Source organism: Felis catus, chromosome F2 (assembly GCF_018350175.1).
Source record: "Felis catus isolate Fca126 chromosome F2, F.catus_Fca126_mat1.0, whole genome shotgun sequence".
NCBI lineage: Eukaryota > Metazoa > Chordata > Mammalia > Carnivora > Felidae > Felis > Felis catus.
Window position 1 is genome coordinate 74389262 of NC_058385.1, and position 25543 is coordinate 74414804.

The 25543-nt window shown below is 52.2% G+C and overlaps 1 protein-coding gene across 4 annotated transcripts in view; it reads left to right on the plus strand.

Moving 5' to 3' along the window:
* The window catches only part of TG (thyroglobulin), a 259920-nt gene that overhangs the window by 125755 nt on the left and 108622 nt on the right, over positions 1 to 25543 (plus strand). For all 4 annotated transcript variants that reach the window (XM_045049597.1, XM_045049596.1, XM_045049595.1 and 1 more), the window contains 5 exons: positions 9264 to 9398; positions 11039 to 11203; positions 16213 to 16432; positions 17460 to 17553; positions 20481 to 20640. In XM_045049597.1, the coding sequence (XP_044905532.1) occupies positions 9264 to 9398; positions 11039 to 11203; positions 16213 to 16432; positions 17460 to 17553; positions 20481 to 20640 (774 nt within the window). The remainder of the gene's footprint in view (positions 1 to 9263; positions 9399 to 11038; positions 11204 to 16212; positions 16433 to 17459; positions 17554 to 20480; positions 20641 to 25543) is intronic.

Sequence of the window (25543 nt, forward strand, 5' to 3'; positions counted from 1 at the left end):
AATTATTAATTATTATTTTATTGCCATTATTATTTTATTAATTAATTATTATTTAATTATTAATCATTATTTTAATTAATTTTAATTATATTTACTATTTAATAATTTTAGTAATTTTAATTATTATTTTTAATTGTTATTTTATTAAATTATTATTTGTGTGAGAGAGGGGAAGAGGGGCAGAGGGGGAGAGAGAGAGAGAGGGAATCTGAATCAAGTTCCACGCTAAGCATGGAACCTGACATGGGGCTCGATCCCATGACCCTGGGATCATGACCTGAGCTGAAACCTAGAGGCAGACACTCAACCAACTGAGCCACCCAGGCACCCCTACAACGCCCTATTTCACAAGCATATATGCCCTTGTGCATTGAGCAACACGGCCTAGAAGGAAGAGTTCTGGCTTTGGAGGCTGAGACAAAGGGCGTCAAGTCTTTAATAAATGTTGTTGAGCGCTTATTATGCACCAAGCCTTTTGCAGGGATTAATCCATTCGGCCCTCACCCTGTGTCCAGAGGGTGACTGGACACTGACGTTTTCATGCCATGACCCACACTGGGGATGATGACGTCTGCATTCAGATAGCCAGGTGAGAGGACCTGCCCTAGCTGCCTCCACCCCTGCCCCCCAGGGAGGCTAGAAGGATCAGTAGCAGACTGTGGCCCTTAACATATGGGAAGCTCTGCCCTAGGACACAGGTGACATGACTATTCCAGTTCATAGATTAAAACAAGATAACGTTTGAAACTTAGAGTGTAATTTATGCAAAGTCAGAGCTGGCGGTAGGCAGAGCCAAGATTCAGCCAGCCAGAATGCTTCCGGAATGATCCCTCTTTAAAGCATGCAATGCCAGGGGCACTTGGGTGGCTCAGTCAGTTAAGCATCTAACTCTTGGTTTCAGCTCAGGTCACGATCTCACAGTTTGTGGGATCGAGCCCCTCATTGGGCTCTGTGCTGACAGCGGGGAGCCTGCTTGGGATTCTCTCTCTCCCTCTCTCCCTGCCCCTCCCCTGCTCGCACGCTCTCTGTCTCAAAATAAATAAATAAACTTAAAAGAGCATGCAGTGCCACCTCTCTGAGCAGAGGTGACCGCAAAGCCATGTTTACAGTCGTGTGCGTATTAAACAAAACAACACATATAGCACATTGCGGTGTGTCTAGTAAATAGGAAATTCTTAATATTAATATTGGCCACTGTAATTGTATTACTTTACATGGTAAGTCTTATCATCGGGACTGGCTTTTCCATGTCCGGGCACAACAGTGAGGCACAGGAGACTGTGAATCAAGGAAAGGATGTTTCTACTGAGTATTCACCCGCCGGATTAATCCGTTAGGGTTGCCGCAGCAAAATGCTGCAGACTGGGTCTGAAACAAGGGGAATTTGTTCTCTCACAGCTCTGGAGGCTGGAGTCCAAGATCAAGGTGTGGGCAGGGCTGGTTCCTTCAGAGAGCCACAAGCGTTGGCTCTGTTCCAGAACCATCTCCTAGGCTTGTAGACGGCCGTCTTCTCCCTGTGTCTTCACATCGCCTTCCCCGAATGTGCCACGCTGTGTCCGAATGTCCCCTTTCTATGAGGACACCAGTCATTCTGGATTAGGGGCCATTCTCATGGTCTCATTTTAACTCGATTACCTCGGCAAAGACCCTATCTCCAAATAGGGTCATATTACGAATGACTGGGGGTTAGGATTTCAAAGTATGACTCTTGAGGGAACACGTTCCAACCCACAGGACTCACTGTCATCCCTCGGCTAAGCTCTGGAGATGCAAAGGGAAAGACAAAGCTGTGGCTGCCTGGAGAGCTCATAAATGGCGATTTCGAGGCTGAACAGAAGTAAACATGTCTCTAGGTATTTTTCTGGCGTTCTGCGTTGCAAAAGAGGCCTGGCGGGGTCTGCTGTTTCTCCCTGAAGAAATGCCAGACCCACAGGCACCTCAGGTCCTATTTGTATCTTTCAACCCATCACACGATAACACGGATCTCTCTTTCTCTTTCTCTCTATCTCCCCCACTGTCTCTCTGTAATCAAAAGAACATCTGGTTTTTTTTCTGAGGGCTAGCAAGGGCAAAAACAGCCCAGTATGATGTGGTTCTCATTTGAAAGACAGCGTCTGGTGAGAAATCAGGATGTCTGACTGTTAGTCCTGTCCCATAATGACTGCGCGTAGGGGGATCGTCTCAGCAGACAGCGCCTGTGGCTGTGTAGCTGTGAAAGCCGGATCAGACGGTCGGTTACGGCCTGCTCCCGTTCAAGGTCGTGGTGGCTTCCTGGTGCCTGAAATACTCTTCCTGCTCAAAAGGCTTCCAACTTGGATGTTTTACCCCAGCCAGCCGGCCTGGGCATAGAAACCGCCTCCAGCCTTCCTCAGGCTTTCTCCGTATTCAGCGCCCATCACTTTGATAAGTGCCGAGGGGCTGATGGGAATTCTTTTTGGTTCTGAGTGCGAGAGAAATAGAGCGAATCCTGTGTGTTTTCAGATGCTATAGAGCTTGCAGTCATTATTATTATTATTTTTTTTAGATCTTTTCATTGACAAAATGGGTCTGTGATTATTTGAATGTTGGGAGAAGTGAGTATTTGCTACTGGTCTGATATGTCTGCACTTTGATGTGCTTCGGAAACGCTGGCGAGCACGCCCGCAGTTTTCTTTTTTTTTTTTTTTTTTTTTTTTTTTTTTTTTTTTTTTTTCAACGTTTATTTATTTTTGGGACAGAGAGAGACAGAGCATGAACGGGCGAGGGGCAGAGAGAGAGGGAGACACAGCATCAGAAACAGGCTCCAGGCTCTGAGCCATCAGCCCAGAGCCCGACGCGGGGCTCGAACTCACAGACCGCGAGATCGTGACCTGGCTGAAGTCGGACGCTTAACCGACTGCGCCACCCAGGCGCCCCGCGCCCGCAGTTTTCAAACGAGAATAAGGAGGGCCAGAGCAGGAACTGACACCCGGTTACCCGGCCAGCCAACAACTGACCCGTACCTTCTATAGTAGCATAGGTTTGCAGGCGTGTGTGTGTGTGCGCGTGTGTGCGTGTGTGTGCGTGTGTGTGTGTGGCTAGGGTAAAGCTATTTTTAATGGTTGAAAAAACCCTCTAAGCCTTGAAATCAAAATCAAGCATTTCCTCCTTTAACTGGTATCGGGAAAGAAAGGTAGGAAGGAATACAGGAAGGCAGGAAGGGGAGAGAGGGAAGAAAAACAGAACAGGACTAACCATGATTTTCCATATATTTGAACATGGCAAATATACTGGAGTCTCGTGATTTTGTTTTCACTGAGTCTACATTTGAAGGGAATACAGTGTTTTCCAGAAGGGAGCAGAAGTAGCTGGATATTCCCGGAGGCCGACCTATGTCGAGGTTGCAGCCCGTGCTGCCCCAGAGTCACGGAGGGGTCCGCCCGGCCACCTGCTGCTTTCTGCCCTCCGCCCTCCCTCCGCTCTGCCCCCACCCACGTCAACAACTCCGAGGCGTGCGGTAGAATGCCAGGCCACAGAGCTGACCAAGGCTCAAAGGCTGAGCCGGCACCTCTTAGCTGTGGGGCCTGGAGCACATCATCGGCCCTCTCTGGGACTCACTTTTCTCTTCTGTAAAACGGGGGTAGAATGCACGTGCTGCTGGCGAGGAGGGCTGATCTGTGGGTCGCTACCCCACTGAGGAGGTCCCAGGCTATCGTGAGGCAGAGGCGAAGCCGCACAGCTCCTGAGCATTCCCCTGTGACCTTGGAGAGTCCCCTGTGACCTTTCCTCCCTGTGGCTCCGTGTCCCTATCTGACGCGTTTGGTGCGTGGGCGAGAGTGGGGAGCACCCAGGCGCCCCCTGCGAAGGTGGGGGGTGTCGTGCAGCTGGACTCCGCAGTGAGCGTGCCCTGCCGACCACGGCTTTGCCTGTTTCCCCGAGGACGGTGGGCAGCGAGTGCTGTCAGATGGGGGGGGGGGGGTGCCCTGGCTGCAGCGCGACGGTGGTGGCTGGAGAGGGGCAAGAGTGGCCATAGGGAGGTGTCAGTAGGCGGAATCTGGGTGGGAAAGGAGGAATTGTTCCCAGAGGGGCCGAGCAGGCAGAAGGGACAGGGTAAGGTGAGGCCATAGGACCGTAGGATGTCCGGGGGGGGGGGGCATGGTGGCGGGGATTTCCCGAGGAACAAGAACACCACGTGGGGGTAAACACCAGCATGGAGGGCTGAGTGAGGGTTTCGTTTTGGGTTGTGCTGAGCTCATAAAACCTTGCTGCTGTATTCAGCAGCGGATCTGCTGTGGAAACTGAGGCCCAGTGCAGGCAGGCACGCTGGCTGGTTCTACTGTGCCTATGACCAGTCGGAGGAGTCACCCGGCCAGAGGGCAGAGAATGAGGGATGGATGGGCAGGAAGCCAGGTGCCCAGGGACCAGGCTGGGGTGGGGCAAGAGGGAGCAGGGATTGGAAAGAGGCCAGGATGTCACTGGCAGTGCTTTGGGCTCCTATACGCCTTAAGGAACTTCCCCCTCACCCCCCATACTTGGGTGTGGCTCAGCCGTTCATAGTTTTTGAGAAAACAGACCGAAACGCCTCAGAGGTGATGCGATTGGCGGCGTTCACTAAGCTCCGCCCCCTGCACCTGCGTGGTGGGGGGCGGGGGGCCACCTACCCCCCGGCTCATTTCTGACTACCGCTCTAGGAGGAGGTTTTCAGGGTGTCCCCGGTTTGCCGAGGAGGAAACAAAGGCTCGGAGAGAAGGCGTGGGCTGCCCAAATTCACGGAGCTGTTGGATGGGGATCTGGGATAAACTCAGGGAACCCGGAAGCTTCACCACGTAGGTCTCATTCATGACCTGCGCTCAGAGCCCACCGTTCCTTACAGCTGCTTGACGTGTTCACTCATCGTCTGGCTTTGGGCAGTTTCAGGGGCAGGCTCATCACCCCCCTGTACTCTCCCCTTCCCGGTAGTGGCTCCTGGGGAGTTTCCCTGGGGGCAGCGGAATCTAGCACAGCTAGAGCGCACGCCCATGGGGCTGTGGGGCAGCCAAGCCCTGGGTACCCCAGGAGGCATCCGTTCTTACCAGGCTGGGCGGTCATTCTAGGGGAGCCAACCTCTGTCTTTTCCCCTGCCCACTTCCCTTCCTCTGCTCTGGGGGAAGGGACTAGTATCTTGAGGCCGACTCAGAAGGGCTCCAAGCAAAGAGGCTGATGAGCACACTTACAGCAGGATGTTAGTGGTCACATGCCATTCACTTGAAGGCCTTGTGTTTATTAGAGATTCAGAGAAAGGGCAATGTTTAAGACAAAGACATGAGGTTTTTTAAAGAATGGAGTTTCTCAGAGTGGTTAAGGAACTTGCCCAGGGACACACAGCATCAGGGTGAGTGAGATTGGATCCCAGAACTGTCTCTTTTCACCAGCCTAAGCAGTTTCACCATCAGTTATGGCCAAAAAAAAAAAAAAAAAAAAAAAAAAAAAAAAAAAAGGAATATTTCAGAAACTGAGGAAGGCAATTTTCACAACTTGGTTGTGTGTCAGACTCACCTGGAAAACTAGTAAGGAGCACAGAGGCGAAGGCTTGTTGACGTGGGGACAGCACCTGGGCTGTGGAATTTGTACCAAGTTCTTTATATTCACCAAAGTTTGAGAATTACTGATGGAAAGTAGAAAGGATCCTAAACTTTTTAGCTAATTAGCCCATTTTTCCGGGCTCTACCTTTTTGCTATCAGGTCTTGTACCTGGAATGTAGGAGGAGGCCGCCGAGTGGTTGTTGAATAAATGGACAAATCTAGAACTCAACTGGTTACCGCAGAGGACTGCTCAACCAGAGACCCCCGGAGGCAGGTCACTGCTACATCTGCAATCCAGTTTGGGCCCCATTTCCAAAGTAGCCACGTGGACGAGAGCCTGCCCTTCAACCATGTCTTCGAGTTACATTGAAGGAGTTCAGGATCCTGTCAGAAAATAAACACACACAAATAAAGGGCTTTCCTTTACGCCAACAGTAACTGTTTTAAAAATATAATGGGGCAAACGTTCCCTTCCATTCTTAATGAAATCAAACCCTAAACATAATACAATCTAAAATCTTCCCAAGTTCGTTTTTAATTTGAAGGACGTTCCAATTAATATCCCAAAAGAGCTTTCTTGAAACTTAATATAATGGCTTTGAATTTCATCTGGTAGAATGAGTAGCCAAAAATAGCCAAGAAATATATTTTTAAAATTTTTTTCTTCTTCTTATTTTTAATGTTTATTTTTGAGAGAGAGAGAGTCAGAGTGTGAGCAGGGGAGAAGCAGAGAGAGAGGGAGACACAGAATCCAAAGCAGGCTCCAGGCTCTGAGCTGGCAGCACAGAGCCCAACACGGGCTTGAACCCACAAACTGCGAGATCACGACCTGAGCTGAAGTCGGATGCCCAACAGAGCCACCCCAAGAAATATTTTTTAAAGAGAAAGTAATCAGGGAAGGCTTTGGTGATAAAATGCTTAAAGCAGCATGAGGGCAGGGCTAGAATTTACAAACAGATGAATAAAAGAAAAGGTTACCCAGCAGACAAAATTCATTTATATGTAAGTACTTAATATATGATACACGTGGCATTTCACATTCAAGGGGAGATTTTTTTTTTTTAAAGGCGATGCTGGCATTGCAGTGTATAAAATATATTTGAAACAGAAGTTGGGGGGAAGGAAACTCATCAATATGCCACATATAACACCCTTTGGGTGGGTCTGGTGGTAAACTCCCCCCCCAAATGCTTCCAAGATCCCCCCAGCTTCCAGGCTTTATCGTAGGTTTACACACACAAAGAACTTGTTCTCGGAATTTGCATGAGATGCATGAGCCCCAGATGCTGGGTTCTGCACAACAGCAGCCGCCCGTCCTGGGGTCCCCGCCAGCTGGGGGGAAGGGGACAGGACGAGGGTGTGGCAGCGACTTGGCTCCAGGCCCTGGGGTGGCGACGGATGAGCGGACTCTCACTTTAGAGATGAAATTTACCCTTCAATTCTAAGCGCTTTCCCCCAGACATCAAGCTAAACACGGAGTGCGGCCAAGGCTTCCATTTTAAGCCCGTAATTGGCAGGATGGTCCTGCAACCCCATCATAAGTCTTCTGTGAAATTGCAGTGTCCTCACCGCCTAAAAATATGCAGCTCAGTTTGGTCATGTTGCAAAAACGCCACTTGTAGTGACCATGAAAATAGTAACGCGTGGAGGACGTGTAAGAAAATGAGATCCCGGGGTCTGCGGCAGAGAAGCTGGGTCCCAAGGTCAGAAAGACGTAGCTCTGGATTCTGAGGACGGCCCCACAGCTCCAGGAGGGGGTTCGCCTTCTCCGGCTGAGTCCGTCGGAAGTCTCGTATCATTATTTGATGACTTCTTTGGATAAACCCTTCTACTCTCTTTTTTCTTTTCTTTTTTTCTTTTTATTAAGAAGAAAAAGGTGTGGTCTAGGTTGTTTCACCATTCTAATTTTAGCGCTCTGGGCGTCAGAGGCAGATTCGAGATAAAAATGACAGGCTTCCTTATATAGCTAAGAGCGTGGTACTGTCCGAGAGAAAGACCTTTTCATACCTGGGGACAATTTTCCAGGAAAGGTGCTCAGCTACTTAGGAAGCTTGGAGGGGGTGGAAAGAGTGTTGGCCGAGAGCCAAGAGGGCTGGTTCTGTGTCTGGCTTGGTCAAGTTCAACTTAGAAAGTCACATAGCCTTTCTTTTTCTGACTCCTCATTTGTGAAGGAGGCCTTGGAGTCCCTACCCCACCACTCAGGCGGAGCTCCGTGGGAATCGGACGCAATGACATCTTGCAGATGGGAAAACTGAGACACTGGGTTCACACACTTAAAGCACTTAGCTGATAAGTGACAGCACTTTGCAAACTGTAAATTGCTACACCTAAGGTGGCCGTGCTCTTCTGCTAGCACAAGTGAGATAAATGGTCACAAGTAGTTACTATAGGGATAGAGCCACTGTGGTCTTCTGACAACGAAACCAGAGACAGGAAGGAAAAGTAAATGAACACATAGATTTTTCTCCATTAACCATCAGTGATGCACCCCCAAACAGATCTGGAGAATGCTAGAGTTAGCGCTCCCAGCGATCACGGAGGGCTGGGTTGGGAGGCAGTGTTTTGCCCATTTTAGTGCTCTTCGTGGACAGAAAAATGCATTCATCCACCTTGACCCACAGTCCTCCCTCATAGTGGAAGCTTCAGGTCCCCGTTCAGGGTCACCTCTGTCCTCACAGGGACACTGGTTGCTCTGTCAGGTCTCTTCGCCCGTGCCAAGCCATATGTCTGACAGCTGCACCTGAGTCCCTCCCTGCTGGTGTGACAGATGTACAGATGGCGGGAGGCAGCGCCCTGGAGCCGCGGAGGGCATGGGCTGTGTGCATGCAAAGCCCGGGTTTCGCTCTCGCCCCACCCCTGAAGAATGGAACTCTCTGGGGCGAGCCCAGTTAACGTCTCTGCATCTCATTTCCTTCATCTTTAAAGAGGATGTTTTAGCTGCTGATTTCCAGGAAACAAACTCAGTGATGGAGATTTGCATGCAGGATGTTTTGTGCGCAGGGCTCGTGGCCCCTGTAAGGAAGCGAGGGGGCAGTGGGAGACATAGGGCTTCTGTGCTGACCAAACCCCGGCCCTGCAGAGTCATCCCATCTTGGGGCAGGGGGTTGGGCCTGTGCGCACCCACACGGACTAGTTTGGGGACACAGGCTGACCCTGCGAGGGGCGGTGGCTCGCCTAGATCACAGGCAGTTCCTGGAGGGGACGCGGCTAAGAGCCCCCAGACACCAGCTTCCCAGCACTGGGGAGATGAGAGGCTGGGTCCTGAAAGGTGGCCCGGGCTGCACGCCACAGCGTCCGTTATGAAGGCAGTGGTCTTGGCTCCATTCGAGGGCTTGGGGAGGATTAAGTGACACCGTGTCTGGGAAGCCCTACATCCGCTATTGTCATTGTTACGTAGCTTCGTTCTGATTGTTGAGTCGTGACACCTGCGTTACGATGCTGGCCTTCTCTGTTTTACTTCTCCCGCGCTCTACTGGGAGCTTCTTAATAGAAACAGCCATGGTTTGTTGTCCTTGTTTTATCTTCGTATCCGTAGACTTGGGCATAGAACTTGGCTCCTAAAAACTTGTACTAAGTCACTGTAGATGGAAACATGGATCAAGGGACGGGGTCACAGGAGAATGGAGGCCGCAGGGAAGTTGCCCTGGGGCTGCTTCTTCGGGGTGCCAGGTGGCACCCCGTTGTCTTTCTCATCACAACATGGAAAGCTGCGTGTGACTAACGTCCCCTGCTCTCCCTCCTAGTCGCTCTGGGCTCCTGGCAGTCCCTGGCCCTCTCCGCAGCAGTTGTTGACCTGTCCATCAGGAACTTTGATGTTGCCCACGTTAGCACTGCCGCCACCAGGGACTTCTCTGATGCCAGAGACTTCTGTCTGTTGGGTAAGGGGAGTTTCCCACCCCTCCCTCCCTCCAAGGTAGGGTGGTTGATTGGGATGGGGCCTCACACAGCACTGCCAACGTCCTGACCTCAGAAGCACGTGGGAGACCCCATGATGGCCTGGCATGCTGGGCAGGAAGGGATGAACCTGGGGACAGACTCTGGGTGCACCCTCTTCTACAGTACCCCTATCCTCCTGCAGGGCAGACCATAGTCAAGGTCTCCAAGGGAGTAAGCTGGCCAGAAAGAGAACAACGTTGAGCCAGGTCAGAAGATGATGAGAGGAAGGATCTAGGAGGCTAGTCGGAGACAAAGGAGATGAGCAGAAGCCGGGATAGCTGTCCTCAGATTATAGATGGGCCATCATGGCAAGGAAGAAATGTACTTGTCCTGGCCAGGCTCACAGGGCAAAGCTAAGACCTATGGGGAAAACTCAAATTTCAAGAGATATTTTTCAATACAAAATAAAGAAGCTTCCAATAGGCAAAGCTGTCCACAGACACATACTTCTTTTAGAGGGTTTCTGGTCACTGGTATGGAAACAAAAGCTAGATAACCATGTGATAAAAATGTTCTACAAAGACTCTCTCTTCTGCAAGAGTCTGAGGTTGAATAACATTCATACTCCTCCAATTCTTTGATTCCATGAATCCCCTCACTGACAGGGTTGGATAGAAATACGCACATCTTACAGAAAGGGCCGTGTATAGATGTACAGGTTGTGCACTGCACAATTCTGTGTGCTGCCATAGCACAGACTGGGCTGTGAATGAGGCCCTTAGACAGTTCACAGCTTGCCCAAGTAAATGAGTCAACACCATTTTCACAGCTGTTCTTAGGACTGAAAATCTTTAATGCCATGAATAATTTGAATTATCTAGTTCAGGACCTGGTGCACATGGAAAATGACATAATCCCTGGTGGAAAATTGTGGGTATGATGGGGGAGCTGGACAGGGAGATAAGGCTGAAGAGGAAGACAAGGGCTGGAGCATGGAGAGCTTTGTCTGGTATGACTTAATCCCAAAGCCGGTGGGGAGCCAGGGAGTTGCTTCAAACAAGGGAATGACAGGAGCACATTTGTGAATTAAATAAACAACCCCAAACCTGATTTTTGTGTGGAAGATAGATCTATAGAAGAGTTGGGTTCTACCCCCCATCCCCACCACAATTCTATTTCCAGCCCCTGGCACAGTATCAGGGAGGTATAGTAGATGTTCAAATGAATAAGTAAGTGATTATATGTATGTATGTATGGATGGATGGATGGATGGATGGATGGATGGACAGATGGTTGCATGGATGCATGGGTAGATAGATGGATGAATGGATGGATGGATGGATGGAGGCATGGATAGATGGTTGCACGGATGCATGGGTGGACAGATGGATGGATGGATGGATGGATGGATGGATGGATGGATGGATGGATGGATGGGTGGATGGATGGAAGCATACATGATTAGATGGATAGACTGACAGGTGCATGGATTCATAGATACACGACTGGATGAATGGGTGGACTGATGGATGAATAGATGATGTATGGGTTCCCGGATGCACGATTGGATGCCTGATCGAACAGAAGAATGGCCGAGGTGCTATCTCTGAGGCCCAAGCCTCACTCTTCTCTTATTCCGTAGAATGTTCCCGTCACCAGGCCTGCCTCGTCACCACTCTGCAGACCCGACCTGGTGCTGTGAGGTGTGTATTCTATGCTGATACTCAGATCTGCACACATAGCCTGCAGGCCCAGAACTGCCGGCTTCTGCTCCGTGAAGAGGCCACCCACATTTACCGGAAGCTGAGTAAGTCCCAGCCTGTGTCTTTGTGGCTATTTTCTGAGGGCCTGGATATAGCTGGGAGGGATCGTCCAAGCATGTGGTGACTTGTGGGCAGTGGCTTTTGAGGTTCTTAAGGAAAAATTGGCCAAAGTTATCCTGGGAAAGATGGCATTCATTTGGGATGGACTGAAGGAAGATGAAAACCCTGGATGTATATATACATACATACGTACATACATACACACACACATATACAATTATGGTTATTTTATTTTATTATATTATATTTTATTTTATCCTATTGTAGTTAGTTAACATACAGTGCAACATTGGTTTCAGAAGTAGAATTCAGTGATTCGGCACTTACATATAACACCCAGAGGTCATCATAACAAGTGCCCTCCCAGTACCCATTACCCATCTGGCCTACCCCCACCCACCTCCCTCTATCTACCCTGAATTTGTTCTCTATTGTTAAGAGTCTGTTGTGGTTTGTTTCCGTCTCTTCTCTTCCTTCCCCCTTCCCATATGTTCATCTGTTTTGTTTATTAAATTCCACATGTGAATGAGTTTATATGACATTTGTCTTTCTCTGAGTTACTTATTTTGCTCAGCATAATACATTCTAGCTCCATCCACATCATTGCAAATGGCAAGATTTCATTTTTTTGATAGCTGTGTAATATTCCATTGCGTATATATGCCACATCTTTTTTACCCATTCATCAGTCGATGGACATTTGGGCTTTCTCCACAGTCTGGCGATGGCCGATAATGCTGCTATAAACACTGGGGTGCATGTGCCCTTTCGAATCAACATTTTTGTATCCTTTGGATAAATACGTAGCGATGCAGTTGCTGGGTCATAGGGTAATTCTATTTTTAATTTTTTGAGGAACCCCCATACTGTTCTCCAGAGCGGCTGCACCAGTTTGCATTCCCACCACCAGTGCAAGAGGGGTCCCCTTTCTCCTCGTCCTCATCAACAACACCTGTTGTTTCTTGCATTGTTAATTTAGCCATTCTGACAGGTGTGAGGTGGGATCTCCTCATGCTTTTGACTTGTATTTCCCTGATGAGGAGCGACGTTGAGCATCTGTTCATGTGTCTGTTGGCCATCCGGATGTCTTCTTTGGAAAAGTGCCTATTCATGTCTTCTGCCCATTTCGTCACTGGGTTGTTTGTTTTTTGGAAACCCTGTTTCTAAGCTAGAACTTCTCTGTGCCGCCTTTGTTCATTTATCCGAGATATGGAAGCCACTGGCCTTTGAGTTTCGTAGCAAAGTAATCAAATGGGCTACTATTTATGATCATTTTATAGTTCAGACACTTCTGTCCCGTGCCTTATCGCAGCTGGTCCTCACACCAATCCTGAGATAGCAAGATAAGGCTTTCATCCCATCTTAGTGATCAAGAGACTCTGGCCCAGCGAATCCACTTCTCCCATTTCACACAGCTAGCTGTGACAGAATGGGAACTTGGAACCAGGTTTCCTATCTCTAGATACAATCTGCTCGCCCTAAACCACCTCGCCTCACTACCGAATCATAGTCACCATGGAGAGGGCAGCTTTTCGTGGCTCAGTTTCATTTAAAAGCATCCAGTGAGGTGCTGTTACGTATCCGACGTCGTGCTGGTGCTGGGGATACAGGGATGAAGCCAGCAGGGGGAGAGCAACCTAGAAATCCATCACTAACTGAAACATCTAAGAACCCTTTAACAGGGTTCGTGGGAGCTGGGGATCTGGGGGAAGCACCTCCCCCATTAGACCTGCTTATGGGATGGAATTAATAACTTTTGTTTTTTAATGTTGCCTTTTTCTGCCATCTTATCTTCTAGAGCAGAGACGGGCAAACTTTCTCCGTAAAGGGCCAGATAAATATTTTAGGCTCTACGCGTCTGTTCCAACTACTCAACTCTGCCACTTTAGCGGAAGAGCAGCCACAGAAAATACGTAAATCAATGGGTGTGGTTGTGTGCCAATAAAACTTTATTTACAAAACCAGGCACCAGCTGCATTTGGCCCCACCCTGCCCTAGAGCACTGGTGGTTCCCAGGCCTGTCTTGATCCAGTGATATCCTCTCCCTCTGTCCCCTCCCCTCCCTCAGCCTTTAGACCTTGGGGGTGCTTTCCAGGCCTGGGAGGGCTTTGATTGCCATATGCTGTGGTCTTGGGCCTCTAGTCTCAAGTCTCCTCACCTACATAGACATTTATACTATTTAGTCAGGTCAGATTGCAGTAGTCTATCTCACCCATAGTGTAGCTAATCTGCACGGTAATCCTGCTGAGGAGAGATGCCTAGCTTTGAGGTTTAGCTTCTGGAAAACAAATGAAACTGCTTCCCTGTTAATTCTGTGCAATGCAAATTCAGTGTGCAGAGCTCACCTCCAGCTGAAGACGCCTGCCCGTGTGTTTCGGCACAGGCATCGCTGGCACCTCGTGCACACGTACGGCTACTGATCGTTTTCTTAAGCTAAGTAGTCATGTGGCCTAAATATGTGACTCTTCTAGAAAGAGTCCATCATTTTCTGCAAACCATTTCAAAAGAGAGAACTGCACATCTAACGTTTTCCCCATGTTGGGGCTCATTCCGTCTGGGATTCGTTGGGCAGCGTCTGGAGGGAGGGTTGAATACCAGTGTCCGTGAGAAAGCAGGCTTGCGTGCCCTCAACAGTCTTTAGCTCTTATATTTTCTGTCTTTGCTCCTCCTTCAGAGATGCCACGTTCATGAAATGTGGCTATTTTCCTGCAAAGGAAAGGGATGGAGTCTGAAGGTTCTGGTGCTTTACCACCCTCAGTCCTGAGTGCTTGCCCGAGATCCTGCGATTTACAGCTGAAGCAGGTCTTGCGAGAAGGAGCTGTGGGCTGAGAACCAGGTTAAAACGTGTGACCATTTGCTTCCATCCTGAGTTTCCATTGAGTTCTTACTAGGACCGCAGTGTTTTTAAACAAACTTTCACTCATGGTTTCCTCCCTCCCTCCCGTCCTTCCTTCCTTCCTCCCTCCTTCCTTTCCCTCCTTCCTTCCTTCCTTCCTTCCTTCCTTCCTTCCTTCCTCCCTCCCTCCCTCCCTCCCTCCCTCCCTCCTTCCCTCCCTCTCTCCCTCCCTCCCTTCCTCTCTCTCTTTTCCTTTTTCTCTCTCCTACTCCCTCCTACCCTTCATTCCTCCCTCTCTTCCTTCGATTCATTCATTCACACACCTGTGGAGCCCCTGCCACTTGCAGGCACTGGGCTTGGAGCACCACAGACATCATGTTATTTATTCCCAACATCTATGTATTGTAGGGGCGGCTACCACTCCTCTTGTGCAGGGGGAGATAGAGGGTCAGAAGAATTAGGAAGTTTTCCCCAAGTAGCTGGTGCATCACATCAAGCCCAAGTCTGCCTGCCTCCTCGGACCATCCACTGGTTCCTCCTCACGATGTTCCTCGGTGGCCTGAAAGTCCTGAACACACGCCATCCCAGGGCTTCTCAACCCTCGCACCATGGACTTCCGGGGCCAGACTGTTCTTTGCCCTGGGGGCGGTCCTACAAATTGCAGTATGTTTAGCAGCGTCCTTGACCTCTACTCACTAGATGTCAGCAGCTGGCATCTCTCACAGACCCTTAGGACAACCAAAAATGTCTCCGGATATTGTCAAATGCCCCCTGGGGACAAAGTCACCTCCAGTTGAACCTCTGCATTACGCCCCACTCGTGAGGAAGGGGTAAACATCTGTCCTGTCTGTCTACTTCCTCTCCTGTCCTCATGGGAACAGTATGTGGAGACTGATCCGCAGAGCAAGCAGCAAAACTTTTCTCAATCAGCCAACAGTGGAGCTGAGCAAAGCAAACACACCTGCTGGAAATAATAAGAAATTTCTCTCTCCCCGCCCCGCGCACACGTGCACACACACACACACACACACACACACACACACACACACACACGCAGTGACAGAAATAGAAGATCTCTTCACCAGCATTTAGCATTTCCTTTGTGCAAGGCCCGAAGCCCTGTGGGGAATCAGACACAGGCCTGTTCCAAGTCCCAGATGATGGTATTTGGCCCTGAGCCAGGGTCCCAACAAAAGTTGACTGACTCCATCAATGGATGCCAGAAGATGTGGTGGAGGGGATAAGCGAGGACTGCAGAGAGGGGGGTGAGCATTACAAGGAGGGGGTGGAAGGTGCTGGAGGTGGGGCAGCCTGGCAGATGACGCTAACTTTGACCTGATGGGCCAGATGGACCTGGGGAACGCAGGAAGGGAGAGAGGGTGTTGCAGGCCAGGGCAGTGGCCTGGAGAGGGGCCCCCGAGCTGGCCCTGGACCCATGTGAACCGGCAGTGGCCACAGTCGGGGGCCAGAAACCCTTTGAATGCCACACCTTGATGTCCTGGCAGCTACCTACCCTAGGCCCCTAAATCTGTTTTCTTAGGAGTGAAATGCAAATAAGGACCCACGGTGCCTCGGCGTCATTTCTGCAATCCTGAAGTTCTAAAACAATTTTTCTGTGGCTGTGTGAATTTGTAGCAAACTTCTCTGGTGGCCAAATCTGCCCGAGAGTAACTGAAGAAATCAGATGCTCTGTTCATCCCTGTTCGTATGAGTAAGCCACACATTTCGCCCCGGAAATAATTGACGTGTTCGATGGTGGGGCCTGACTCCAGACCTTGCACGTTCTGTATCCCTCTGTTCTTTTTAAAAATCCAAGTAATCCTGGATGATAGCTCACGTCTGGCCCCTGCGAGCCGAGGAAGGGCTCGAATCCAGGGTTAAGCTCTGCCTGGCCTCCAGTGGGGAGAATCAGCGAGGCAGCGCACGTAGAGAGGGAATTGGTGCTGTGAGCTGCAGACATTCAGTGTCTCATGAACATCAGCTGTACTTGCTATTAATTTTTTTTTTTCACATTGGAAAGTAACCTGACTGGACTCAGGCTGTTGGGGTCTGAGCGAACTACCCACATTTTTACCTTGCGAAAGCAGTGTTTTGTCTGAATGCAGCACTCACTGTCGTCTCCTTCCCTCCCCGCCCCCCCAACTGTCCTCCCGACAGGCAACCCTCTGCTCAGCTCTGGGACACCTGCACCTTCTGTGACCATCACCCCCCACGGCCAGCTGCTGGGCAGGTCCCGGGCCGTCCAGGTGGGCACGTCATGGAAGCAGGTGGATCAGTTCCTGGGAGTTCCGTATGCCTCCCCGCCCCTGGCCGAGAGCCGCTTCCGGGCACCGGAGCCCTTGAACTGGACAGGGTCCTGGGATGCCACCCAGCCACGGTGAGAATCTGGTGGAATACATTTTGGTGAATGCGCAGAGAACTCCTCTCCTGTCCGGGTCCTCCAGAGCGAGATTCGGTAACAGAGCCTTGCGTTCCGGTTTGAGTAGTGAACGGGGGCGGGGAAGTGTGTTAAGGCAGCCTTAGGTACGCTAACAGATAAACCCTCCGGATAGCATTATCTTGTTCCCGTAAAGTGAATTTGGTGATGGAGCGGCCGTTGTGTTCTGCCCCATGCGGTGATTCGGGGACCCAGGCAACGGGCACCCCCCTTCTTCACGCACATTCCTGGACTTTGCCTCCAGGAAAGAGAGGCTTCGGAAGGGTCCTCACGGACGATTCCTATGGGCCGTGCCTGCGGGTGTGTGTGATACGCACATCGCTGGCCCTAGTCTGCAAATAGTTGGAACTCAGCCCCCTGGCCATAGCTGACTCGCTGGGGCTGAGAAATACAGCAGAGAGGGGAAAAAAAAGCACATGAGCTAATGAAAAACATTTAAAAGGGCTCTCCCTCCCAATAGGAACAGCCTTCAAAGGAGTTTTTAGAAAAAGGAAAAAAAAAAAAAAAAAGGTCAAATCCTAACTTCCTGCCTCATCCACCGCGTCGGTTTCCCTTACCGCCTCCCACGCACACACCGCTTTAAACGGTTGCCACACTGGAGATTTTGCCATTTTCCGAACCAGCGTGTGTTCACCTGGGAAAGAGCACAATTCTCCGCTCTCCCTTCCTGCAGCCCTGCCCTGAGGCAGCTGGCCCAGCCCTGTGTCCCTTGTCTCCCATGGCTGGCTGGCGGGCCGGTCCCCAGCCCACGGCGGCAGAGAGAGTGGGGGGGGGGGGGTCCTGCTGTTCCTCTCACGTGCCGCCACTCCCTTTGCCCGTCGCCCGAAGCCGCCCAAGTGCTGCAGAGCCGGTGGCCCAGCGGGCGTTTGGCCGGGGCAGTGGGTTCTGGCCGACAGTGGGCAAGTAGGGAAGATGAGGCCTGTGCCCTCGGCCGTTTACCTGGAAGTCACAGAGTCTGTATCCCCAGGGCCAGCTGCTGGCAGCCAGGCACCAGGACACCCACGTCTCCCGGAGTCAGCGAGGATTGCTTGTATCTTAACGTGTTTGTCCCTCAAAATGCGGTGAGTTCTGACGCCCTTGACTGTCTGCCCTGAAAACTGCCCCGTTAGAAACCCCCTGTCCCCGGAGTTGCCAGGCCCTTTACTCCTCTCCTCCGTGGCGGGCTCAGGTCTGCCCCCGCAGGGCTGTCCTGTCTGGTTCTTGGCTCTGTGAATAAGCAGGGGTCCCCCTGGTTCCTACCTGGCCTCACCGTATCCTCCCCACATCCCCAGGTCACCCGCCTCCCCCCCCCCGCCACGGGAGATGAGGCACAGTTGTGCTGCTTCGGTTCTCTGAGAAATACTCACAAAGGGCTTGTGTTGGGGTGCACTGCTCTGGGTGGGACGGAGCGGTGCGTAAAACAGAAGGAGTTGCATCGTAGTGGGAAGGGCGGAAACAGAGAAGCAAGTATCGATCGACTACTGTGTTGAGAGGACACAGTGACAGGAGGTGTGCTGGGCGGTGTTCAGCGGGTGCCGCTTGAACAGGGGTGGGTGGGGAGGCGTGAGGCAGGCGGTGGGTGAGGGTCAGTGATGCGGGGTCTCTGAGAGTGGGAGAGAGCCCGAGCAGGAGCGGGGGGAAAGGGCGGAGCCTGACTCCCGTTCACCCACGCATGAGGAAATGAACAGCACTGTCCTTGGAAGACCCTAGGAGGGACCCCTAGGGACATCCCCCCCCCCCCCCGCCCCCGGAGTGTCATTCGGGGCAGTCCTGGAGGGTGAGGCTTGGAGCTGCGACCCTGACTCTGGTTCTGTCCCGATTTGAAGCCTGAATCTGCCTGAGAAGCAGCCATGACCCTGGTGTTGAATGTTTGAGTTTCCTGTTTTGGGGGGAAGGGTCAGAGTGCACGAGAGAAAAAGGAACTGATAAGGTTTAGGAAACATGAGTTTCTGGTGACGCCAGCCCAGTGTCGATAGACGCCATGGTGCCGGTGACCACGCTACAGCGTCCTGGTCCCCTAGCCCGCTAGCAGTGAGATTCCGCTGCCCTTTGGACGTTTGACGTCAGCAAGATGGTCTGAGTAAGCTTGGTCACGAGGCCTCTCAGACGTCAGAGCTCCCGTGGGCTGCACCACTAAGAACACAGAGCCTAGGATAAGGGAGACAGCAGGTCCCCTCTGCCTGGTGCTGGTCACCCCATACCTGGGATGCCGGAGTAGGGTCCGGCGCCCAGCTGGACTTCCACTGACCCCCCCGTACCACTGGCCTAGAGAAGGCAATCGCGTTCTGTGTGCTCCAGTTACTGGTTCTGAAAGTGGGAGAGAAACAACATCTGGTTCATAACGTTCTTGCAAGAATTAAATAAAACATTGCATGGAGTCTCATGAGTCAGGAGATGGCTGATGGGGGAACATGAGATGACCACGAGTGGGACAATGTCACAGGGGAGTGTGCTGGGAGGGGGCTGAGGCTGCTATTCTGGGTCAGCCGCCTCCTCCCCGTACATGTTTTAAACAGTGACTTCACCACTCTGAGCCTCAGCGTTCGCACCCATAGAGTCGAGGTGCTTAGGGTCATTAGAGCGTCAGCCTTGTGGGGCGGAAGCTGTGAGGGGGCGCCCGAGGTGACCACGCTTAGCGTGCCATCCATCAGGGCGGGTCCTCAACCAGTGTCCGCTGTTGGTGGGGAACGCATGCGTGTCGGAGCCCGTGGCACGTGGCTGGAGCCGTCACAGCACAAGGAGGACTGAGTGAGCAAGATGCACCTGGGGTCCTGCACACACCGCGGCCCGGAGTCAAGTTCGGGTCCCCCAGAGGGAGCATTATATTCTAACAGAAGGGTCAGCTTGGGTTTAAGTCCTGCCTTGCCACTCCCTCCCTCGCTGTGTGATCTCAGACGAGCTATGTAAGGTCGCCAGGCCTCTGCCTTCTCATCTGTAAAGTGGGCACGGTAACGATCCGCATGCCCTGGAGCTTGAGGACTGAATAAGGAACACGCGTAGGTGCTGAGCCCAGTGCCTTGCTCTCGGCGCATGGTAGAAGGTGGCCGTGTACCCCCAGGGTGGGATTCAGGGACACGCTGGCCAAACTAAAGAGGCTCACCGGGGAGGACCCAGAGGGCCTTCCGGAATAAACTAGGGGCAAGAACCGAGGGGCTGGAGGACTGCATAGCTCCAGCCGATGGGCTCCCGGTCTGCCGTGGGCTGCCATTTCCGCCACCTGCTCACGTTTCAAAACAGCTTATTGGGTGACATCAGGCCGATTAGTGCACTGGTGATGCTGTAAGACAGCACTGGCCGGGAGGCGTAAACAGAGATCTATTTTCTCACGATTCTGAAGGCCGGGGACCCAAGACCAAGGGGCCAGCAGGGTTGCTGGCTTCTGAGGCTGCTCTCCTCGGCCAGTGGATGGTCATCTCCTCCCTGTGTCTCCACATGGCATCTCTTCTGTGTGTCTCCATCCAAATGTCCCCTCTTTTTTTTTTAACATTTATTTTTGAGAGACAGAGAGAGACAGAGCATGAGGAGGGGAGGGGGAGACACACACACACACACACACACACACAGAATCTGAAGCAGCCTCCAGGCTCTGAGCTGTTTGTTAGCACAGAGCCCAACGCGGGGCTCGAACTCACAAACCGCGAGACCATGACCCGAGCCCAAGTCGGACGCTCAACTGACTGAGCCACCCAGGCGCCCCTAAACGTCCCCTTCTTGTGAGGCTACCAGTCATATTGGCTTAGGGCCCACTAGCTTAATCACTGCCTTATAGGACCCTCCCCAAATATAGTCACATTCTGAGGTCATGGGGGTCAGGGATTCAAGCTGTGAGTTTTGGGGGGACACAGCTCAGCCCGTAACGTGGGACTCAGTGTGCTTACGAGGCAGAGTTGCCAGGAAGAGTCACGTGTAGGCTCAGAATCTGGCACTTTCTTCGGAAAGGTGCCCTCACCAAGCTCTGCCGGCTGAGAAGGGGCCAATGTGTCGCCTTACATTTGTCCGCTCCCTGCAGGCCCCCAACGCGTCCGTGCTGGTGCTTTTCCACAACACCGTGGAGGGCAGGGGGAGTGAAGGGCAGCTGGCCATCGACGGCTCCTTCCTGGCCGCCGTTGGCAACCTCGTCGTCGTCACTGCCGGCTCCCGAGTGGGCGTCTTCGGCTTCCTGAGTTCTGGTGAGTCGCTGGTGTGGCTGCTGACCCCTGAGCCGAGGCCAACTCTATGTGTGTGTCCAACCCCTTCTTCTCAGAGCCCCATCTGTCCCTTCCTGGTCCCCGGCCCTCCTCCAGCCCGGTGAGCTCTCAGTGGAACGTCCAGCACGCCACGAGACCCCTCCAGTGATGCTGACACCCCGTTGCCACCGACTGAACTTACTTTGTGCTGAAGCTGTTCCAAGTCCATTACGTGCTTTATCTTCTGGTGTGTGTGTGTGTGGGGGGGGGGGGGTGGGTGTTGAGGTCCCAGAAGGTCAAACCCTTGTTTAATATCGATAGTTAAGAAACAACAGAGCCAGGATTCACCACCGAGGTTGACTTGGCTCTAGAAAAGGATAGAAATGGATTATAGGTCCTGGGCCCACAGGGAAGCCATTTGACTCCGCGTGAGGGCGGGTGTCCGTGATGCTTCCTGTTTCCTCTTGAATGCCAGCCTCACTTGGGAATGTCATCCTGTCCCCTGTCGAGTCACACAACCGTTTGTCACCCTGGTTACACCCTCCACTTCCCCCACCAGCACCCAGGGCAGAGGTGAGGCCCGGACACTTTCATCGTCTGCCTCTTCCTCCGCGTCCAGCCCCCACCAGTGGTGGGTATTTGTCAAACAGCCATGGCCAGCGGTGGACACGCTGGCCTGGGGATCTGAAGAGCTGAGGGCCAGCTCTGCCATTCATTGTCTGAGTCTCATTCATAAAACCCTTCGCTTCTGAGTCTCAGCTTTCTCCTCTATAAAATGGGAACGATTTTACCCAACTTCCAAAGTTACGTAAGGCTCCAGGGAGGTCGTACATGTGAAAGGGCTTCAGATACGGTAGTGGGTCCTCCAGGTAGGCACTGAACTTCATCTCTGTTCTCCAAGGACCTCACTTAAGACCTGAATGCCTGACCTGCTACGTAAGGACGGGCAGGTAGAAGGTAGCATGGCGAGATTGATGGACCCACCTGGGATGTGGTGAGTGGGTAGGTATCCAGCACGGGCAGGAACTCAGCAGTGCTGGGCCACGAGGGCTGGGTAGACCGCATGGCGTGAAGCCTCAAGCGCCGTGAGAAGATTCTAGGCCTGCACGGCAAACCCAAAATGGGCGCCAAGTCAAGGCGAAATACCACCAGATGCCAACGAGGGAAACACGGATGACAAACAGATTTCAGGTTTTCCTTCGGAGGGAACGGGGTCGACTGCTAGAGCGCTGAAAACTTTGCCGGGATTTTCTTTCCTCTTGTCAAACACGAGACTGACGATGATTTGCGAAGTCAGTAGCTCCCGGCTCTGAAGAGGCGGGTGAAATTCAGAACTCATCCTGTTGAACGTGGTCGGGTGGAGCTTTCCACAGACAGGGCCGGCTCCTTGGCACAGGGCCTTACCAGACAGGGAAGAGTAAATTTCCATACGTCCCCTGTGCCCGAGGGGTGGGGGGGTGACGGTTTCGTGGAGTGTAATCTTACTGAGGATTTGTGTGCTTCTGGGAAGGCAGACTCATTTCTGCTGCCGGTGGAGACAGTGTCGGGGGAGGCAAAGGAAGTTTCCAGAACGCCCAACCCTTCTCCTTCCTGATCTGGAATGCTGCCTGTTCATTGTGCTTGAAGCAAAACTGCGAGGGAGAAGGAAAGTCACAGTTGAGAGTGCCGGTCTCCACCAGACATTTCTCCTGGATTACCTCATTTCATTCTTCAGGCAGCTCTGTGAGGCCAGTACCAAAGGGCCGTTGCACAGATGAACCATGAGGCTCAGAGAGGTCGAGGAACGCCATGCCCCACAGTTAGGAGTGCGTTCCGGGCTCTGCATCCTGTTGCTCAAACAGCAAGGAGAAATCTATCGTGGCTTGCTCCCACGGATGTTTACAAGTGCCCTTTGGGTTCCCTGTTCTTCCGTGTACAGAGTAAGATCGGTCTTTTACATCCTTTTAGCCACAGATGGTTCTTCTTTGCTTTACTGACCAGACTCCCCATCTCCCCCCACATTCCCGGGCTTTTGCCTCTCTTCCATTGAGCCGCCCTGCAGTTCCGCCAGGAGAGGGAAGCGATGCATCCGGAGAGACACTGAGACACAGAGGCGCTAGGATGCAAACAACAGCCTCTCTGACCACAGTCAGCCCGCCCACCCGCCCGCCGCAGTGTGTCCCCTGACAAAGCTCTGCAGAGGACGCAGGTGCCCGCAGCCCCAGGGGATGCTCAGGAAGGGGGAGGGACTGGTGTGCGATTCCACGAACCCCCCAGTAAGTTTGTGACACCAACACATCATCCCCTTTACCATTTACATTGAATAAATATATAATAGAGAGGCGCCTGGGTGGCTCAGTCAGTTAAGCATCCAACGTCGGCTCAGGTTGTGATCTCACTGTTCGTGAGTTCGAGCCCCGCATTCGTCTTGCGACTGTCAGTGCGGAGCCCGCTTCGGATCCTCTGTCCCCCCTCTCTCTGTGCACCTCCCCTACTTGTGCTCTCTCTCTCCCTCTCTCTCTCTCTCTCTCTCTCTTGCTCGTTCAAAAATCAATAAACATTTAAAAAAATAAAAGAGGTATAATAGATTTTACCATTAAGAGTGGTTTTAAGTTTACAGAATAATTGAGCAGAAAGTGTAGACAGTTCCCATATACTCCTTCTCCCCCTGCCTCAGTTTCCCCTATTGTTAACCTTGCGCGTGGGTGTGGCACTCTTGTTACCACTGATGAGGAGACACTGATAGTTTATGATTGACTAAAGCCCACAGTTTACAGGGGGGGTCGCTCTTTGTATTATACATTCTACGGTTTTGATAAACGTATAATGATACGTGTCCACCATCGTGTGTCTTACAGAATAGTTTCACTGCCCCTAAGGCCTCCCTGTGCTTCACCCGTTCGTTTTTCCTCTTTTCCATGTTATTTTTTTTAACTTAAAAAAAAATCTTAATGTTTATTTATTTTTGAAAAAGAGACAGAGAGCGAGCAGGGGAGGGGCAGAGAGAGGGAGACGCAGACTCTGAAGCAGGCTCCGGGCTCTGAGCCGTCAGCACAGAGCCCGACGCGGGGCTCGAACTCACAAACTGTGAGACTGTGACCTGAGCCGAGGGCAGACGCTTACCCGACTGAGCCACCCAGGGGCCCCTCCCCTTTTCCATTTTAAATAGTTGGAAACTGCAGTTCAGCACACAAGTCTGGAAAGAGACAGGCTAGTTTGAGTCGAGCCTGAGCCCAGTGTCCTGCACGGCTCGGACTTTGTGTCTGAGCAGAACGGGGTCTGAGAGCAGCTCTGTGGGACCCAGGGGCTCTGGGCAGTTCCCTCCCTCTGCCTCCATTCACAGGCTGCCCATCTCTCAAACGACACTAGGACATATGGGCAGATGATAGGGTAGAGTGGGTGGAGGGCGGATGCCTGGCACCCAGCTGGGGCTCGCAAGGGTTAATGCCCCATTTCTTTCCCTGGATGGAGCTTGTTCAAGGCAGGGCTGTGTTATGGTCATGACTGGCTCTACATCTGGCCAGCACCTGGCACAGAGCTGCCCGTGGACCACAGCAGTTGCAATGGCCCCTGGCACTTACTGAGTATATGCACATTATCTCCTGTGATCAACATACACAGCATCTTCCGTGGTAGCCCAGAGTGAAAACGGTCTTCCGAGAGCCCTCGACGCCAGAGGCACTTTTCATATTTTATTTTATTTTTAAGTTTATTTCTATTTATTTTGAGAGACAGGGGGGTGGGGCAGAGGGAGAGAGAGAATCCTAAGCAGGCTCTGAGCTGTCAGCACAGAGCCCGACACGGGGCTCGAACTCACGAACCACGAGATGGTGACCCGAGCCGGAAGTCAAGAGTCAGACGCTTGACCAACTGAGCCCCCAGGCGCCCCAGAGGCACTTTTGAAAGGGGACGGAAGAAGAATGGAAACAGAAGCTTACGCCCGCCCTGCGGCTGACTAGACAAACTCACGTTCTCAGCAAGAAAAGGAAAAAAAAAAACCCATCAGCACTTCAAGGGGGCCCTGGTTCCTGGTGAGCTGAGCAGTCGGAAGGGAATTGAGGTGGTTGGTGCCGGGCCGGGGGCGGGGTGTTTCCCCAGCCTGGATCTTGCGGGTGGGGACCGACCCTCGGGGGCACAGGCCACAGCGATTGTCCTCTCTCTGGCAAAGCAGTGCGGCAAGGGCAGTGGGGCAGGTGGTGTGCAGGCTCAGAGGAGGAGTGGGCAGGGCGGCCCGCGGGCCCTCTGCAGGGTGTGGGTACAGAGGAGGTGTGCTTTGGCCAGGGGGTCAGACAGAAGGCCACGCCCAGGACCATTACCGTCACCTCATCATCCCTGGGGCACACGGATGCCTCCCGAGAGGCACTGCCACCCTCCAACCAAAAGAACGAGCACAGAGTCCTGTCTCGGCGGCCGCCCCTCCACAAGGGCCATTTCTGCTGCAAAAGCCAAGCCAAGGCCAAGGTCTGCAAAGACCTGAGACAATGCTGGCGCCTGAATCTGGTTTATTCAAGCAAAGCCAAACAAATTCTACAGTGCTTTCTGCCAGGCGCTGTTCCGTTGCCTTTCCAGTCCTGAACTAATTCAAGCATCCTAACAACCTAAAGACATGAGTATGGTTATCATTTCCACCTCCCAGACAGGGAAGATCAAGTCACATTCAGGAGCTTGTCCAGGGCCCTCTGCCCACAGCTGGGCTGGCTCTATCACCTGAGCGCTTGGCCCCCCCACCTGCCGCCTCTTACTGACGGCCATCAACAAGACCGGATGAGGGCCCACTGTGAGCCCCGAGAGCTTTGGTGGGCGGGAATGGAAGAAATCCAACAAGCAAGTGAGAACCAGTTAGGGATCGAGGGAACAGTTAGATGCTTGCTGGGCTGGTTCTGTGGTTCACGGGGGCAGGACACTGGAGGTGGAAAAACAGGTCAGG